Source organism: Pimephales promelas, chromosome 18 (assembly GCF_988280905.1).
Source record: "Pimephales promelas chromosome 18, fPimPro1.hap1.1, whole genome shotgun sequence".
Classification (NCBI taxonomy): Eukaryota; Metazoa; Chordata; class Actinopteri; order Cypriniformes; family Leuciscidae; genus Pimephales; species Pimephales promelas.
Genome location: NC_142786.1, coordinates 31,512,340 through 31,532,445, shown reverse-complemented (window position 1 = coordinate 31,532,445; position 20,106 = coordinate 31,512,340). Strand labels below are relative to the sequence as shown.

At 37.7% G+C, this 20,106-nt stretch overlaps 1 protein-coding gene across 2 annotated transcripts in view; it reads right to left on the bottom strand.

Moving 5' to 3' along the window:
* Nucleotides 1-333: 333 nt before the first annotated feature.
* The window catches only part of slc66a2 (solute carrier family 66 member 2), a 36,653-nt gene continuing 16,880 nt past the window's right edge, over nucleotides 334-20,106 (bottom strand). For both annotated transcript variants that reach the window (XM_039681102.2, XM_039681105.2), the window contains 2 exons: nucleotides 15,000-15,216; nucleotides 334-2,148 (listed from right to left, as the gene is read on the bottom strand). In XM_039681102.2, coding sequence (XP_039537036.1) covers nucleotides 1,944-2,148; nucleotides 15,000-15,216 — 422 coding nt within the window. In that variant the 3' untranslated portion in view covers nucleotides 334-1,943. The remainder of the gene's footprint in view (nucleotides 2,149-14,999; nucleotides 15,217-20,106) is intronic.

The window sequence follows — 20,106 nt, the reverse complement described above, 5'->3', positions numbered from 1 at the left end:
CTATAATGACCACAGCCATAATGAATGCACACTCAGGTTTCCATTAGAATGAAACTCGTTCAATGCCTGTATTTTATAAATACGGGCTCAAATGTTCACAGCAATAACGCTTAAATCATTATACATCACAACCACCTGATTAGAAACTTGATTTTTAAACTGTCATTAATGTCACAACAAAATTGTGAGATTTTTGGATCAACATTTTGAAAATATAGCTTGATAATGGAACATCAAATAGATAATTTGGAGGAACCTGACTGCAAAATATTTTAAATTACTTTGAACTAAACATCTATTAGTTTAAATGAAATAGCAAAATCCAAACAGCCCTCTTTTTAAAAAAAATGTTTATTAACAAAACTCGCTATAAAAGTTGCATTGCATTGAGTGACCAACAGTATCTATGCTAACATGAACTGAACATTTGGCTAGAAAGAGACTGAACAGAACTGTTTAACAGAACAATAACCTTTAAAAGAAGACAGTTTAAAATAATGGCAATATAGGTACAAAAACGAAATAATATAAACCGGCTATAGTATCAAAATACAGCACAACGAGAAACAATATATTTAAATGAAGTTGAAGTCAAAAACATTTTAGAATCAACCAGGTAAAAAAAGACAGAATAAGATAGAAAATAGAAATAAATAACAGCAATAGCAATAAAAAGGTTTTTTTTTTTTTTGGTGGTGGTGGTGGTGGTGGTGGGGGGGGGGGGGGGGTTAAATTGGGAAAAAGTTTATCATAGATATTTTTTTCATGGTTTTTTTTGTGATTAATGAATCTGGACATAAAATAATGTCATGACATTTGGACAAAGCAAGAGTGGAAATATCACGCCAAAAGGCCATGAATTGTGTACTATTCCCTATTAAACAATGAAACCCGTTTACCTATATAACATTTATAAGCAGCATCTCACTTATAACAAAAGCGTGTGACATTCTGGAATATAACTACTGAACCAGTACTAATCTGCAAAATAATAATGTTCTTAAAAAAGTATTTGCCTACAAGTATTTTTGTAATTTTCAAGTCAGACAAAACTGGGGAAAAAAGCTTTTTTAAGCATTAGCAAAACATAATAATAAGAAAAAAAAATTACTGGAAAATGACTGACTTGAAGAAACACACAAAAATTTTTTTAATTAAAATTAACCCCCAAAATGCCACAAATACATTGTTAAAGTCTTTAGAGGATCAAAGGTCAGGATATGAATCTGGTATTTTCCTAATTTGTCATGGTAACTAAAATGATTGCACGCAAATGATCTTTGACCGCTATTCATATCTCTAAAAATAACATTTGGGGGGATACATTTCATCAAGTCTTGTAGATTTGTGAATTGAATGAGGACTGTCACCTACTATTAAGTGGGTTTTTTTTTGGTTCAAATAGAGACTTCCTGTGATCTTCATTTGGCCTTCACTGCATACTGAGGTAAAACCTTATCCAAATAAAACTACACTAACTGTATCAATCTCTTATAACAAAAGCTTTGTACATTCATCCATCTAACGTCAGATGCATTTCTGGTTATTCCGAAAGTCTGTAAGGCAAAAGTTTTCATCAGCATGGGCTGGTGTGTAAATACAACTGCATGTCTTTATGATATTGCATGTAAAGGTTGGTTCTACTAATAGTTTTACAGTAGCACCAAAAATAATCAGAACACTTAAGCAACACTAACTGTATGAATGTCATTTCATTGCATAAAATATATATTTTTTTTAAAAAAGGTGCTATTGATTTTATGAGAAGATAAATTGTGAGAAAAGCTTTAGCATCATAGTTTGATGTTTTAATATTCTAATGCAAGGACATTCAAACATATTTAAGTGTGACTTAAGTACCCAAATACTTTTAGGGGAGCCTGTACAAAGATCTTGTATGTATGCATATACATTGTAATATAGATTTGAGCACATGCAGGACTTCATAGGGCCTTGGCGCTGGTGGTGTGTGTGGTGTGTGAGGGTTTCTGTGGGTAGAGGCTGTAATAGTACACTTGGAAAAGAATAGCGACGTCCACGCACACCTGAAGGAGGCCGCAGATCCAGAACTGCATGGGAGCCTGAGTCAACAGGAAGTAGCCTGTCTTGAAAGTGTCTCCACTGGTCCACATCAACACCATCTTAATGCTGGAGGCACAGGAAGTGAGAGAGAGAGTTAGAGTCGGAGTGTTGTTAAAGTCTGGAGATGTGAGAAAGAGAGGCAGACTGATCAAATTCACTGAAAATGAGAGAACTGTCAAGAGTTATGCTCAAAGGTTAACACTATAGGGTTTGTTAACCTCAAGTATGAGCAGTAACGATTAATGAAATTTCACAATTCGATTCGATTTCGATTCACAAGCTTGCAATTCGATTCGATTCCGATTCGATTCAATATCGATTATTTTGGATATCAGACAGTTACAATACATTTTCTCAAGGAAATCACAATGCTGTAAACTATGGGAGTCTAGTTGTAGGCTTCATTAGCCTAACATGAAGGTAATAATTAATTTTTTTGTAGCTATACAAACATTTAAATTACACTTTTATTTATTTGTATAAGAAGAAGATTATATGAAATATAAACGTTTAAATGGTGGCTGTCAATAAAAGTTGCCAGATTTATTAAAATATACATTTGGACATTAAGATTATAATGCATATGTAATATGGTGTATATATTTGGCAAAATGCTCCTCTCTGGAGTTAGTTTTTCTAGCTGACTAACGAGTTGATGTGGGTTTTCTGAGGTAAATATGACGATACATGACATTGATTACAAGCTGTTTAACTGACGTCTTTCCACGGTTGAAACGCTGATTGAGCGAATCAATGTGACATGATACGGATTTCGATAAGTTGAACTCTATCTTTAACACACTTTCAGATGCTCATTCATGTTTATTTGGCGCTGTGACTGGTATTATTAAGCCGGAAGAGAGATCAGCGCTGCTGCTTCTCCAGAGCGATCTCACGCCACCGCGCCAAAACGTTATTTCTGTTTTTGAATTTCTAAAGAAAATGGACGTAATTTGAAAATTGAGACTTTATTTCATATCAATAGTAACAAAGGACAAAGATTATTGCGATTTTTTGGATGTGCGCAGCCGCGATACAATGTCCCATTCAATGACACAGGATGACTAATCGATTCTTGAGATTTAAGAATCGATATAGGTTCGTAAAAATGAGAATCGATTAATATCGAGAAATCTATATGCCCTACTCAATTCGACTTGACGAGCGAATGAGGCGTATTCGCGTCTACCACTCTACGCCTCATTCGCGCCGCAGGAATTTTTCCACACGTAACACGTATTTGCATTGACTTAACATTAAAATCTCTCGCGCCTGACGCGCTATTCGCGTCCGGTGTGAACGCACCATTACAGACAGCTGTAAGTTAAAGAGTCGATTTAGCCGCGTTTTATGTACTCTTGTCTTGTTCAGAGGCTTTTTCGGTTGTGTGGAATCTGCAATCTCTAAGTCTGACCAGTTTTTTTGCTGCTCGGTCATTTCCAAGGCTGCGATACGCTATATTTCATGCCAACTGGCATCCCGGGGTGTTGAAATACAATTAGGTGAACACAGGCAGTGGGCGAGATCACACAGACAAAACAAAACCCGACTGACAACACAGAACGTGTTAAATAATAAGTATAATAACTGGCTGTAGAAGTGTTTTTCAGAGAAACGGGTATGTGAACTTTGCATGTTTCCTAACTATCTGCTGCAAACATACAGTATGATGATATTTATGCTTTAGTAGAGTAAAAAAAAAGTTACATAGCACCTTTAAATATATTATTTTAAAGTGTATTTTAAACTGTAACTTCTTTTTCACAAGGGAAACCGGAATACTGAGTTTGTGGGCTGAGATTAAGATCAGTCGGATTCAGTATTGTGAGTCATTGGAAACGATTTGTTCACAATTGCCACTTCTCAAATGCTTGTGCCCAAGGGAAACTAACTCATTGTAAATTTTGTAAATTAAAGCCATCATATGACATCAGAATACTTGGTATAGCACATGAGTTATGTGGTTTACTTTTATGGTGATTTGTCCTTTACACCCCCAGTGCTCACTTACATTAGTTAAAGCAAAAAGAGTGACCAGGATATTCTTCAAAATGTGTCAGTCATACAGAATTCATGAGGGAGAGTAAATGATTTTCAATGTTGGTTGAGACATTTTTAAGATTGCTCCTCAAGTGCAGAAACCCTTGTGCACTAATTTTAGGAAGGAGAACAAACAAACCTCTTTTGTGCGGCCATTTTTGGTGCATCAGCGTCTTCACGCACAACTGCACAGAATTACAGAACTGTAATTCCACCTGAATAAAGCTTTTCCACCGTCTTAATAAACAAATAAATTATTCAAGACATGCATTTTTTTTTTCAGACTTCCCAAAATACAGCGCTCCACACTACAGCAATTATTCATCTCAGATGAGGCTTGAATCATAAATGAATGTAAACAAATAATCAGGTAAGCCACACAGCCTGGAATAAAAGGAACATAACGGCATCATTATAATAGTGTGTGTCGATTTTAACATGACTGACTGATTTAGAAAAGTAGGATAAATTACTGAAACGATATTATATTTTACAGTACGTGAACTTCATAATTAATTAATTTAATTCATAATTTTTATTTCGGTCAGCTTCAAAAAGAAATTTACAAACAAATGAAGAGTTCAGATGCAAAAGCCTCTAAGTGCCATTTGAAATTTTCTTCTAGAATGATAGTTTTTATCAAGCTTGTATATTTAAGTTCAGTGATTTCACTTAAATGACAATGATAATTACCTATTAATTGTTATTTAAGTGAAATTACTGAACTTAAATATACAAGTTTGATAAAAATCATCATTAAAGAAGAAAATTTCAAATGGCTTTTGCATCTGAACTCTTCAAATATAGAAACAAAAGTGAAAATACAAAATAAACAATAATAAAAAAAACATAAAGACAAGAAAAGATGCTTGACCGAAAAAGGTGTCGGCTGAAGCTTATGCTTATTGCGCCGATCCTTTTTACATTTTATTTATTTAACACACAGTACCGTACAGTAAGTCATTTTGCGAAAATAATAACTAAAAGAAAGGAAAGCTAAACTTATTCAGCTTTGTATAATGTGATCTTTTTTTATATACAATTTCTTAAAGCTGCCTATAGATTTACAAGTACTTCATGTACTTATAGTGAGCTTACCTAAGAAAGTACTGATTGATGAGGTAACTACATGGGTTCAGGTTAGGTTTAGGGATAGGTACAGGCACTGGACATGTTGTGATAGGAACGGAGAAGATTATCCTGGTGAGTCAAAAGGATGAGTAAACAACTGGCTGTGAAAAGCAGACCAAAGCTGGAGAAAAGGAAACAGAATACAGACAAATCTTTTCTTGCCCAAAAGAAATTGAGTCAGGGGGTGCGGTAGGGGAGCTGAGGTAAACACGGTTTTCTGTTCTTTGTTTGGCTCAGTGTTACACTCAAAGCAAAACCAAGAGGCGGCTTGATCCATGGCATCTGATAAAAGGCCACTCTGAAAGCTTATTAGAGCAGCGCGTCCTAAAGAGATGAAAGAGCACTCTTACTGCCGCCGGGACACACCGATCAGCCTCTGTGCCGGAGCAATAAACCACTCCACACTCCACACAACTGAAGAGTTTAATGACTGTGAGCTGTGACGAGGACTGATCATGATCAGATCATTAAAGCTAAAATAAAAGTTTCCCACTTTAGAGACAACAAACAAATGGAATAAAATAATGATTGTTTCCCGACATGTTTCCCAAACGAGCCCATTGTCTGAGAGCTACTTTTTCTGCACTAGTCGCATGCCTCAATTTCTAGACAACTGTAACCAATCCCATAATGCACTGCAATAAGCTTTTCCACTTCCACTAAAGGATTAGTTTACTTCAGAATTAGAATTTCCTGATTATTTACTCACTCCCACGTCATCCAAGATGTTCCGGTCTTTCTTTTTGAGGAAAACATTCAGGGTTTTTCTCCACATTGTGGACTTGCAGTTTCAATGCAGCTTCAAAGGGCTCTACACAATCCCAGCCGAGGAATAAGGGTCTTATCTAGCGAAACGATTGGCCATTTTCTAAAAAAAAAAAAAAAACGTAATATCCTTGCATACTTTTTAACCACAAATGCTCGTCTTGCATTGCTCAGCGATGCGCCACACGTTATATTAAATGGTACTCAAACCAGTCCAAGTAACGTTTACAAGGTTTTTCTGAGTAACGAAGGCATAGCATGCAAACAATACAGATTACTAAGAAATTTTAAGTCAGTTCAACAAATTATTGGACATTAAAGGTGCAATACCTAAGATTTTATGCCGCTAGAGGGCGCTACATTCAAAACAACAACAACGGCTTTGCTTGATGACGCCGTGGAGGAACGTGGAATGATGGGAACTGTTGTTTTCAATAAATCAGTCAGACGGGAATCGAAAATTAGTTGTCATGGATGAGGTAAAGTTTGATTTCTATTACTGTTGCGTTTAATGACATGCTTGTTTTTCATTAAACTGAAATAACCTCAAGAAAAGTAAGGTTTAAAAGTAAATTAGTTATCACAGATGTTAGGGGAGAGTCGGGACGGTTGAAACACTTTTCAGATAAATGTCGTTTTCTAAGATACAGCCAAGTTTCTAAAAATTCTTAAGATTGACTGGCAACTCACAGCTCACTCCTGCTCACACGCCCCGTTTCCTTGGTTCAAATCTCAAATTTCTCGCGATATAAACATTGTTTGAAACATTTGGAATATTGTAAGTTATCATCTTAACTAAATATACAACACTGGCCTTGTGATTTTGGGATATTTTAATGCAAAAATCTTAGGTATTCCAACTTTAAGTAAAGCTAACAAAAAAAATTCTTAGTAAGAACAGTATTAGATTTTACAGTGGGTTTGAACAACTGTCATACAGTTTTATGCATGTGTTTAGTATTATTTGAAATGTCTACATAGAGGCTGACATTTTTTCGGGATGGGAAACAAAATCACTATGTATCATGGGATTGAGGCGGGGAAGAAAAAAAATGTCACCAGGAGCGGACGGGACAGGGAATTGTAATAAAAAAACTTGCAATTTGCTTTTTTAAATTTAAAGTCTGCACTTTGATGTAAAGAACAGGTTGAATGTTTGAGTGTGCCATCATACTCATTGTGGTAAAATGAAGAGAAATAAAAGAGAGGGCAGTGACCAATCTTAACAGCTGCCATGGAAACCATCAGGATTCAATGAGACTGATGGTTGCCATGGGTTTCATGATAGAGTACAGTATAAACAAATTCCTCTTTTCATCCTCACTTTGAGCCACTAAGCTAGACTCCAGCAACAGTTACCAGAGAGCAAGGACTAACACAAAAATCAAAAACAAATAAGTATAGCAGCACTGCAACACTAAGTTGGTTGCCACTACAAACAACGATCGGTTGCTTTATTTCACAGACCGAGGCTTGTAATGCCACACTAACACCCACACATTAACAGCCACGAGAGAGCTGAGATGAGGACATGAAAGATAAATATTTTCAAATATAGTAAATGGGATGGTTTTTGTTACTTATTTCTTTTTTTCTTTTTTTTTTTTTAGAAACTAAGATTTTAAAATTTAGTTTCTGAGTGTAAACATTGGGGTTGGCATCTTATGTGGATGACACTCATAGCAGAATATGTGTGCATGTCTATGAAGGCACTGGGCAGAGGTGGATTTCTGCAAAGCTATTTACTCGTATATAAATCTTTATCTCTATCTGTCTCTCACACACACACAAAAACACCTCAGAAACACTGCCACTAACACGTGTGACGTGTGTAGAATTTTGCTGAAAAGCCCAGATAAAAGTTAAAAGCTACTATTTTGTGTTAATCCATGGCAGTTCGACTTCACAAGTGCATTTCTTTACACACACACACGCGCGCACACACAATCTGAGACAGTGGAAGCATACTGGTGTGAATGCACACACTTCTATGGAAGACTGTTGTAACGTTTCGACGTTAATCTCGAAACTTTTCGACGTTAATCTCGAAACCTTTCGACGTTAATCTCGAAACCTTTCGACTTTAATCTCGAAAAATTTCGACGTTAATCTCGAAACCTTTCGATGTTAATCTCACAACATTTCGACTTTAATCTCGAAACCTTTCGCCGTTAATCTCGCAACAATTCGACTTTAATCTCGAAACATTTCGACTTTAATCTCGAAACATTTCATCTTTAATCTCGAAACACTTCGACTTTAATCTCGAAACCTTTCGACTTTAATCTCGAAACCTTTCGCCGTTAATCTCGAAACCTTTCGCCGTTAATCTCGCAACAATTCGACTTTAATCTTGCAACAATTCGACTTTAATCTCGAAACATTTCGACTTTAATCTTGAAACATTTCATCTTTAATCTCGAAACACTTCGACTTTAATCTCGAAACCTTTCGACTTTAATCTCGAAACTTTCGACTTTAATCTCGAAACTTTCGACTTTAATCTCGAACCTTTCGACTTTAATCTCGAAACATTTCGACTTTAATCTCGAAACATTTCGACTTTAATCTCGAAACATTTCATCTTTAATCTCGAAACACTTCGACTTTAATCTCGAAACCTTTCGACTTTAATCTCGAAACTTTCGACTTTAATCTCGAACCTTTCGACTTTAATCTCGAACCTTTCGACTTTAATCTCGAACTTTTCGACTTTAATCTCGAACCTTTCGACTTTAATCTCGAACCTTTCGACTTTTATCTCGAAACCTTTCGACTTTTATCTCGAAACCTTTCGACTTTTATCTCGAACTGCTAGATTTTTATTTATTTATTTTTTTAAAGTTGCGGTTCAGCGCTTCCGAACAAAACAACAAAAATTAACAAAACTAAAACAAAACACCAAACCAAAACAAATCAAGTAAACAAACTTTGCGAACAGTCTTACAAACAAAACAATAGCAACTGAACAAAAAAATATATAAATAAATATAAGTCAAAAAAAAAGATAAAAGATATTTTTTATATACTTTGTGTTGTGTGCTTTGGACTGTGGGCAATCAAATGCAGGAGCCGGGGGTACAACAGAAGGCGGTCAAAAGCCTCTTGCTGAGAGGATGTGTTAGATGTCAACGCCATTAACATGCCACCAAGAGCCTGAGAAACAGGGCGTTCAGCATAAAGCAGTCAACACAAACACACTGCTGTGAAATACTGCTGTCCCGCACAGCTTCTCCCGACAGAAGCACAGAGGGCAACTTCCTTTTGTGGGAGCGTTCAATTCACCCAGCACCTGAATCAAGGCTCAAATCTACAGGGACGCACAACTTAATGAATGATTTGTTTACAGCCCCGGGACACAAACCAGCTTGCTACTCAGTAAACACATATACTGTAAAACATTTGTGTAGAATTTCAGGGTGGTCATGAGATAATCCAGATGACTAAATAAGGCACTGAGGGTTTTCAAAACGAACTAACAGGACTCTGGCAATGAACTGTGGGGGGTCACCACTTTCCCTCCCATTCATTAACGTTCGACTGATGGACAACACAATAGATTCATTAGGTTAGAGAGGTTCATCCACAGCAACAGCTACTTACGAGTTAAACAATGAAGCAACTAACAATGGCCGAAGAGCTAAACAAAACAAAACAAACGATGGCTGAAGAGCTACAAAAAATTATATTTTTTTTTCCTTTTTATTCCTCAAAAGGCAAACAATGAAGCAACTAACAATGGCCAAAGAGCTAAACAAAACAAAACAACTAATGGCTGAAGAGCTACACAAAAAAAATAATAAAATGTTTGACTTTTTATTACTCAAAAGGCAAACAATGAAGCAACTAACAATGGCCGAAGAGCTAAACAAAACAAAACAAACGATGACTGATGAGCTACACAAAAAAATAATAAAAAAATGTAACTTTTTATTCCTCAAAAACATTTTCCTTCACAGTCTTTCAAAAAAAAAAAAATTTAATAATGGCTGAAGAGTTATTGAATAGCTACGATAATGATTAATGGAAACAAACAAGACTGGGAATAAGATGTGGTACATCTGTTTTGATCAGTGCAGCAACAACAACAACGACGACGACGACGACGACAAGAAAAAAAAATATTCAATTTAGTCTTGCAATTCAAGGCTGTCTCCAGGAGATGAATCATCTGTGATTGTGGTGGGTCTGCACAGAACACGGCGTAGATCTGAATCTGATAAAAATGTTTCCCATGCACTGCAAGTAACATAAAGGGATAAACATAAGGGAACGTAAACCATATAAAGCAGCACAAGAGTGCAATAAACATCCTAAAGTCAGACGGAAGATTCTGAAGGTCTCTGGCCTCAACAATGCAAAGGCAAATCTGTACAACTGTTCACAGCAGTAGCTCAATACCACGTACAGATGAATGTTGAGAGATTTTGTATTTTCAGTCGTCAGATTCATTTACATTGTGACTCTGCCTTAGATTTAGTCAACTGTGCTTTAGATGTATTCATCTGTTTCTGTAAAGGTGTATGGCCCACAGAAACTGATTTGTGCAATGCTGTTTCTTTGTCATTCACACCAAGTAGAAAACAGGGTAGATCGATCTCCTGTGGGAGGCCCTAACAGTTTTCTATTGTTTGTAGCCCATCATGTATAAAGTTCTGTCTCTGGGTTAAGATTGTTGAAGGGTGTCATGCTAAAATCACTGCTACACTACATTTCTTCTCCCCACAAGATTACTTATGTTATGTATTGGCGAAATAGAATACATTGGGGAGCCACCAAACACACCAAAATCTAATAAAGTGCATACATGATTCATTGTAAAATGTACTGCCATATGTCATAATACAGTCATGTGAAAAAGAAAGTACATCCTTTTGGAAAAAAATAATAATTTTTGTATTTGGTTGCACTGAGTATTTGCTGCATATATGTTGTTAAACTGATGAAGATGTTTTCTTAATTTACTCTTTTGTTTTTTTACTGTTTGCATGTTTTCTTCTGTTTCAATGCGTTGATCTCTCGGCCAACGTATTTTTGTTCATTTTTGTATCTCATTATTTAAGCATGCCACATACACTTCTTTTTTTAAATTGCATAATTGCATTATTTTTTGTAACATTTTAATTTATTGCTGTCTTTTTATTATTCATGTATTGTGACACTGTAAAAATGTTCAATTCAAGATTTGTTATCACAACATATTTTCTTTTGTTGAATCAACTTTATAATAATTTAGTTGAGATAACTTTTTTTTGAGTTTCTGATGATTAAATTAATCCGCCAAGGAGGAAATACATCAGCAATGATCTTCGAGAAGCAATTTTTGCAAGAGTAAGAAGGCCATTTCCAATCAACTGTAAGTCCACCATTCTACAGTAAGGAAGATTATTCACAAGTGGATAACATTCAAGTCAGTTGCCAAGGAGTGGACGTCCACTTCTCAGGAATGGACGTCCCAGCAAATTATTAAATATGAGGCCATCTGTCCGACAGCTAAAGCTTGGCCGAAACTGGGTCACGCAACAGAACGTTCAGACTGTTAACTCTGTGACAAGTGTAGCCTATTTCAAGACAAAGACTGCATCCGTCAAGGATTATGAATTTCGAGTTGTTGATTATATACATTTAGTTACAGTTATACGTTATTGCAGATATACTCATTATTTAGTTAATTGTCAGGTAAAAACAGATTATTCATATTTTATTAAGCAGGGATGTATTCAACTGATCAAAAGTGACAGTAAAAACATGTACAGTATAATGTTACAAAGATTTTTTTTTAATTAAAATGTTGTTTTTGAACGTCCTAATCGAATCCTGAAAAAAACATTTTCCACAAATTTTTCGTCTTTTTTCATTTCGACAAAACTATTAACTGTTTTCAAAACTTATAATAATTAAATAAAAGTTTCTTGAGCATCAAATCAGCATATTAGAATGATTTCTAAAGGATAATGTAACACTAAAGACTGGAGTAATGATGCTGAAAATTCAGCTTTGCCACGAGAATAAATTACATTTGAAGATATTTTTTTTAAAATAGAAAAATATTATTTTAAATTGAAATAATACTCCACAATATGACAGTTTTTAATAGGGATGCACCGATATGAAAATTTTTGCCGATACCGATAACCGATAATTCTTTATATTTGAAAGCCGATAACCGATATATCGGCCGATAAATTTTTATCTAATTTTGAGAGCCTGATTACAAATACAAAAGTCTCACAATTAAATCCATGTCCCAAGCGCACAATTATAATGATGTTCTCATGATAGTGTTGTATAGCCGATATGACAGATTTTGCGCTGCACATGTTGTACCGAACCGGATTTTCATTTTTCGAAGAGATTTCAATCATTTTTCAAGAAATTCAAAAACATAAACAGTGCTCAACAAGCGTCTCATCTGAAGGGAATAATACATTATTTATCGGTTTTAATATATCGGCCACATTTTCTTACCAGTCCGATAACAATAACATTAAAAATGAACATATATCGGCCGATACCGATATGCTGGCCTATATATCGTGCATCTCTAGTTTTAACTGTATTTTTTATCATAATAAATGGAGCCTTGGTGAACATTATAAAAACTTCGGTAACACTTTACAATAAGGTGCATTTACTAAACATTAGTTACCTATATCCTTATACCCTTCCTCCGTTTTAAAACACCCCCACAGCTAAACCTACACTACTGTCACCCACAAAGCAGCAAACTTCAATTTAAAAATACATAAACATAAGCATATACAAATAACCCTGCTTGCATTGCATTCACACAGATACATACAATCCAGATACATGCTATCGGCAGGTTTGCACAGATGTTTAAATACACACACACACAGCAAGCAGAAACCCTCATCTTGTCAGGTTGGCATGATGCCAGCGGCAGCTCCCTGCCTGTGCCATCAAATCAGTGCGAGTGAATGGACACACACACACACACCCCAAAAAACAGAGCACAGGATGGCATCTCACAGTGTGAGCTGTTACCAAATACACAAAGTCACACTGACAGGACGCGTCTTTACAGCACACACACTGCATCTCTCAAAAGGTTATGGAAGATAATACACCTATACAATCATGAAATATATTTTCTTTTTTAAATTAAAAAGTCCACTATTCCAGTATAATAATCCAGAAATTAAGCCAAAATGGGGGTCAACATTAAAACAGAAGCAAACTCAACTGCTTTTGTATCCTCAATATGTTCTGAGTAAGGGAAAAAAATCCACAAAGAATCCCATTAGGGGAAAGTTTCAACCTATTCATTATTTTTCTCATGTGAATAGAGTAAAAATTGAGATGTTGATTTTGATTTTGAGTTGATTACTTGCATCAAGACAAAGAAAAAATGTATTAGAATTTTTCTTTTTAAATGTATGCATGCAAATTAGCACATATGTAATTTGCTTATGCACCGTTTGCTCATGTTAACAAACAATTTCACAAAACTTGTAATACATTTTTTGTCTTGATGCAAGTAATCAACTCAATTTTCATGATGATATCTAAACGCTAAAAATGTTTACCCCATTTACGAGAGAAAAATAACGATTAGGTGAAAGAATAGGCTATAATTTGGGTCTTTTTCTAAACTTTCCCCTCTGGGCTTTTTTCTTTCCCTTACTCAGGATACAATCTCAGTTGAGTTTGCTTCCGTTGCAATTTGTTCAACCTTTTTTCATAATATGACTGGACTAAGGTATCTATGTCAGATTCCCGTAGCTTAGCAACAGTGTTTCATAAACCAGTTGAGCAGGAAGTCTGACTAGGAAACATCAAGGAGTGACTGTGCCGCCACGTTTCACCTCCCATGCTCCTCTGTTCAAGCACTAGAGCAGTTCTGGGTTCACTCACTGGCGCAAGAGAGAGTACAAATTAACATCAAAGTGCTCATATCAGAATTGTTTTCCCTCCTAAAGGTCCACTAATAATGTAATGTTAATCAAGGTTTATGTCATATGCACTGAGCTAAATAGAATGACTGGATAGCTAATGACATCATAAAAATCAATAACGCAGGGTTTCCATTGGTTGGTCCAGTTGTGCCGTCCCGTCCCGCAGTCACATGATTATTATTATTTTTTTAATGCGCATTGAGGAATTTATTCTGTAAATGTGTTTCCATTGTATTTTACGCACACATGTGTTTTTTATGTATGCTTTTACAATTTATGCACTACATGGTGTTTCCATCCAGCATGTGATTTCCTAAAATGAGCATAAAAATAGGTGGAAATGGACTCCAGGGTTTCACTGTAATACGGTAGGGGTGTTGTTACGGATCTTCTAGAATAGTACAGTATATCTGGATACAAAAACAAGTGCATAAACAAGGAGGAGTGATATTGCTTGTGCACAAGTAAGCTAACATGATCCCCAAACATTCAACAACATTTAATTTAAAACTGCCTGGTGATATAGCGGGAAAAAATGTCGAAACCAACAAATGGTTACATTGATGGACTAGATCTACTCTGTCTATGTTGATTATATGGGTGGAATACGATCTGAACGAGGTCTTTGACAAAACGTATTGATCAAATTCATCATCATCATAGCTGTGTTTTTACAAGCAGAGGCTCTGTTCTTTCTTTTGACACATTTACTTTTTATGTATGCAGACAACAAAATATTCTGGAGGCAATAAAAGTTTTATCAATATGGTTAAAAATGCAGGCTCTGGCTGGCAACTTACAAATTAAATGCGTTAATAGGTTAATTAAAATCTTAAAAGTATAAAAAAAATACTCCCAACACAGGGGTTGAGTGAGTTTGGGACATAATACTCAGGAAACCATCTTATTAGTTTCTTTAATTTATTAGTAGAGTAAAGAATGTTAAACCCAAACACCAATTCATAATAAATGCGATCTTTGGGAAGACAAACGTCTAGATTAAACTATTAATATCACTGAAGAACCCCTTCTTTTTAGGTTAAGAACATTAGCAGGACAAACCTCATTCCTTCAGTAGATTTGTTCTGGTAGTTGCAATAAAGCTGTGGTGTTCCCAGCATGGCCTCTGTGAACACAGCAAGGAAACCCAGGGTCTCTACGAACAGAACCGATTCCAGAAGCAGGTACGTTACGTAGGTGGCCAGCACGGTGAACGCCAGCACACACTGCAGGTAATCCACAAAATGACTCCAAAACCAGAAGTGGCTCCAGTCAAAGTCTAGAATTCAGAAAGAAAGAGAGTATTAAAAAGTAATCAGTGCATGAAAAACTTCAATTCGTATTGGTTGAAAGAAGTAAACTTGACATTTCTGGAAGTATTTTGGGAGATTATTTTGAGTTCTGAAGGGTAAGTATCAGTGTTGTAGTCGAGACCACCTCACTCGAGTCCGAGTCAAGACCGAGTCCATAGAGAGTCGAGTCCGAGTCCAGACCGAGATCAGAGAGAGTCGAGTCCGAGTCAAGACCGAGTCCATAGAGAGTCGAGTCCGAGACCAGAGACGGTCGAGTCCGAGTCCAGACCGAGATCAGAGAGAGTCGAGTCCGAGTCAAGACCGAGTCCATAGAGAGTCGAGTCCGAGTCGAGTCCGAGACCAGAGACGGTCGAGTCCGAGTCAAGACCGAGATCAGAGAGAGTCGAGTCTGAGTCGAGTCCGAGACCAGAGACGGTCGAGTCCGAGTCAAGACCGAGTCCATAGAGAGTCGAGTCCGAGACCAGAGACGGTCGAGTCCGAGTCAAGACCGAGATCAGAGAGAGTCGAGTCTGAGTCGAGTCCGAGACCAGAGACGGTCGAGTCCGAGTCGAGACCGAGATCAGAGAGAGTCGAGTCCGAGTCAAGACCGAGTCCATAGAGAGTCGAGTCCGAGTCGAGTCCGAGACCAGAGACGGTCGAGTCCGAGTCAAGACCGAGATCAGAGAGAGTCGAGTCTGAGTCGAGTCCGAGACCAGAGACGGTCGAGTCCGAGACCAAAGACGGTCGAGTCCGAGTCGAGACCGAGATCAGAGAGAGTCGAGTCCGAGTCAAGACCAAGTCCATAGAGAGTCGAGTTCGAGACCAGAGACGGTCGAGTCCGAGTCGAGACCGAGATCAGAGAGAGTCGAGTCCGAGTCAAGACCGAGTCCATAGAGAGTCGAGTCCGAGTCGAGTCCGAGACCAGAGACGGTCGAGTCCGAGTCGAGACCGAGATCGGAGAGAGTCGAGTCCGAGTCAAGACCAAGTCCATAGAGAGTCGAGTCCGAGACCAGAGACGGTCGAGTCCGAGTCCAGACCGAGATCACAGAGAGTCGAGTCCGAGTCAAGACCGAGTCCATAGAGAGTCGAGTCCGAGTCGAGTCGGAGACCAGAGGCGGTCGAGTCCGAGTCGAGACCGAGATCAGAGAGAGTCGAGTCCGAGTCAAGACCGAGTCCATAGAGAGTCGAGTCTGAGTTGAGTCCGAGACCAGAGACGGTCGAGTCCGAGTCGAGACCGAGATCAGAGAGAGTCGAGTCCGAGTCGAGACCATAGAGAGTCAAGTCTGAGTCGAGACCGAGACCAGAGACGGTCGAGTCCGAGTCGAGACCGAGATCAGAGAGAGTCGAGTCCGAGTCGAGTCCAAGACCAGAGACGGTTGAGTCAGAGTCGAGACCGAGACCAGTGAGGGTTGATTACCTAATTTACTTTTATTTACTTAGAGAAATCCTTTTTTTTTTTTTACTGAATTTACTTAGAGTTAAAAAAATATGATCAGTTTAGGGTAAAAAGGCCACATAGTAGGTGGTGTTAAAAGTAATTTTATTACAATTTGTCATGCGCAGTTGCGCACTAGAAAATCACCAATCACTGGGCGTGTCAATCAATTTAAAGAAATATTTTATTAACATACATTAATAATCCTGAAAAATATTTTGAATTGAACCCGAGTGGACTCGGGAATAAGTCCGAGTCCTAAAAAAAATGTTCGAGTACGAGTCAATTCCAAGTCCAAATGCACACGAGTCCATGACAAGTCAAAGACCATTAAAATATGGTCTCGAGACCGAGTCCGAGTCTCGAGTACTACAACACTGGTAAGTATTTTCAAAATACTCAGATCTTCTTTAACAACGAATGAAATCATTTTGTTTTTCATTTTCAAGTTCCTCTTTCAGCAATATGTTTTGTAGAACACTGAAAACAATGGAGATTAATGATTATATTAGTATGGATGGAGGGTTGAATCAATGTCAGATCAAGTTCAGACCAGAGATCTTCTAAGACCGCCTCAACATCGTAAAGGAAGAGCTTTGTCATGATCATCCAATTCCCAGCATTCAGAGAACTCCACAGGGTTGAGTCTGACTGGTCTCTGACCCCAAATAATCCACTTTTGGTTATTATTTTGGCCTTGTGAAACTCAAAGATCTCAGAAGCCAGCAAGTCATCTCTCCACACGAGAAGAGCGTGTCTAATCAAAGCACACTGGGAGCTTCAACAACAGTTACTATAATTAAGCGGCAATGGAAATGTCGAAGCGACAAAGTGCAAGCGGAGGCCAAAATGGAAGCACGAGGACCACAGAGACGACAAGAGTGTCATGAAGATGTCAGGGCAAGCTAAAGCGAAGAGAATGACAAAAGAGCACGGCTGGGTTTCGACTGGACTGAAGCAGGGGAAAACACACACATTCAGTGAATAACTGAAGGGCTGGATTAGGAAAACATGATCCCAGCAATTCATTGTTCGGTGCGCATCTCTTCGGATGCCAGCTGTGCTCACAAAACATGATGAAGAGGGGGCGGCACGGCTTAGATTCAAGAGTGTTTGGGAAAACTGTTTTGGTAAAGCATTTTACATCCAAATCTCTGCCTCAGTATATACACAATCTTTGTTTACTCCATTCAAAGCACTAGATTAGTTATCTACACTAAAGCCCCTTTTCCACCAAAGCATTTTAAATACAGCCAGACCGATATATCGGCAGGCCGATATTATCGGCCGATATTATCGGCCGATATTAGCCATTTCCCAAACTATCGGTATCGGCAGTTATATTGGCCGATAAATTAGTATTTCAAAAATAAAATAAGAACGGACGAAACACGCTTGAACCATGTCATGAGTGTTGTGTAGTTTGTCCACCAGAGGGCACTCTACACCATTCCTGTTGGCAACACTCGTTGAGTTGGTCACGATAAATACAATGATTAAATAACAATTCGGTCGCTCTAATTTTGAGAGCCGGTTCGGAGCCGGTGCCTGCGCGCGAACCAGTTATTTATGTTTCGACAGCCAAAGAACCGGTTCTCGGTCAGGAGAACTGGATCCAAAGCGGCACCAACTCTTTGCTGGAATAGAACCGTTCTTTTACCACGTCATGCTTACGTCGGGGTTTAGATGTGTCCTAAACATCTTTTCTGACCATAATAAAGGATCGCAAGGCCAAGAGAAACATTTGCAGAAATACGATGGAGTCCGCCTTTGTAATTGTTATGCTTGAAGTTAACGCAAGCGTTTCTATTTTTGTCATTTTTTTTATTTAAGACATTATAATCAAAGAAGAAAAGTTATTACAGGGGTACATAACTTATCAGAAAAGATTACATATCCAAACGAAAAGATTAAAAGACTTACATATTTCAATTGTTTTTAAAGCTTTCTTGGTACACGAGTTAGAGATAATCCGAAAGTAATGTTATATTTGCGTTTCTAGCTAAGACGTATGGCGACGTACACAGTGACGTAACGACGTCGTTCCCTGGGCGCTCTAGTCAGTGGAAAAACAAACTGAAGCGTTCAAGTTGAACCAACTCCGAACCAGCACCAGGTCTGAACCAGTTCTTTTTTTGGTGGAAAAAGGGGTATAAGAGGACCAGTCACCACAACTTAAAGGGGGGGTTTACTGTTTTTCTTTGCATGATTGTGTTTAGAGGGTGCAATTTAACATGTATTCACGGATTTTCTTATTTTTTCATAAATTTCACCTTTATTGTAAGACACTTTCTCCTCTGTTATTTGAACGACCGGTTTACATCCCGAGTCTATGAAACTACTTCCTCAGAAACAGGCAGTGGGCTCAGATTGGTTAGTTTGGGCCGGTGGGTTGTGATTGGCTAAACTGTAGTGCACGTTGTCCGGATACTTAACATCCATTACCTTTACAGGCGAAAGTTGCATGTGTTCCTGTCAAATGTAAATAATGGTGTCCAACTGCAGTATCAGTATGAGTCAGAATCAGACAAAGAAAGCGATGATGAAGAGATTCAAGCAGAACCTCACCACACACGGCTCTTACTAAACGCTTCTGAATGGTACATTTGCCTACTATGTTTGCATCGTGCATCAACAATAGCATATAGCATCGAACTAACTGGCTACTATATACACAAACAGCGTTGGCACTTGTTTATGTTCTTGATCAAATCGAAAATAACGTCATAAAGTATATATATATATATATATATATATATATGAAAAATATATTTACAACATTAGTGCATATAACTAAGTGGCTATCAAGCCAGCGCTGGCATTTGATAAAACTAAAACTTTACGTCTGGAATTATACATGCAATTACATTTAAAATGATGAAGTCTTAGCCTACTTACAGGTTGTGGCCCAACAACTGCTGCCTCTGGTTTTAAAGTTGGAAATGCTTCATGTTTTAGTAACAGTTTCTTGTTGAATCCGGCTTTGAACTCGTGGGGACAGAGAGCTAGATTACGATCGTCATTTTCGGGAACATAATCAAACATAAATTGTATCCATTGTTGACGAAGTACAGCGTCCGTGGGAAGTTCGAACACAGAAGACCTGACAGCTGCGTGAACAACACCCTCGACAAGCCGCAGAAATGCCCTTTTTTGCATTTTACAGAGGGAGGGTTGATGCAAATGTGTGGGTTAGTGACGTCTAAAACCCGTTGTAGTCCTAATCGAGTCGTTTTTGTAGGCATTAAACTTCCTGATTTTTAAAAGATGATATCTCTGCTTACATTTAACTTTCAGCGCTGCAACTTTGCAGATACTGTTCATGCACCAACAGCAACGTTACACACTATTTAAAATTAAAAAAAGTGAATCAATCACCCCTTTAAATAAATGCATGGTTGCAAGTAAAAAAAAGGATAATTTATAGATTGAGTTCTGTTGA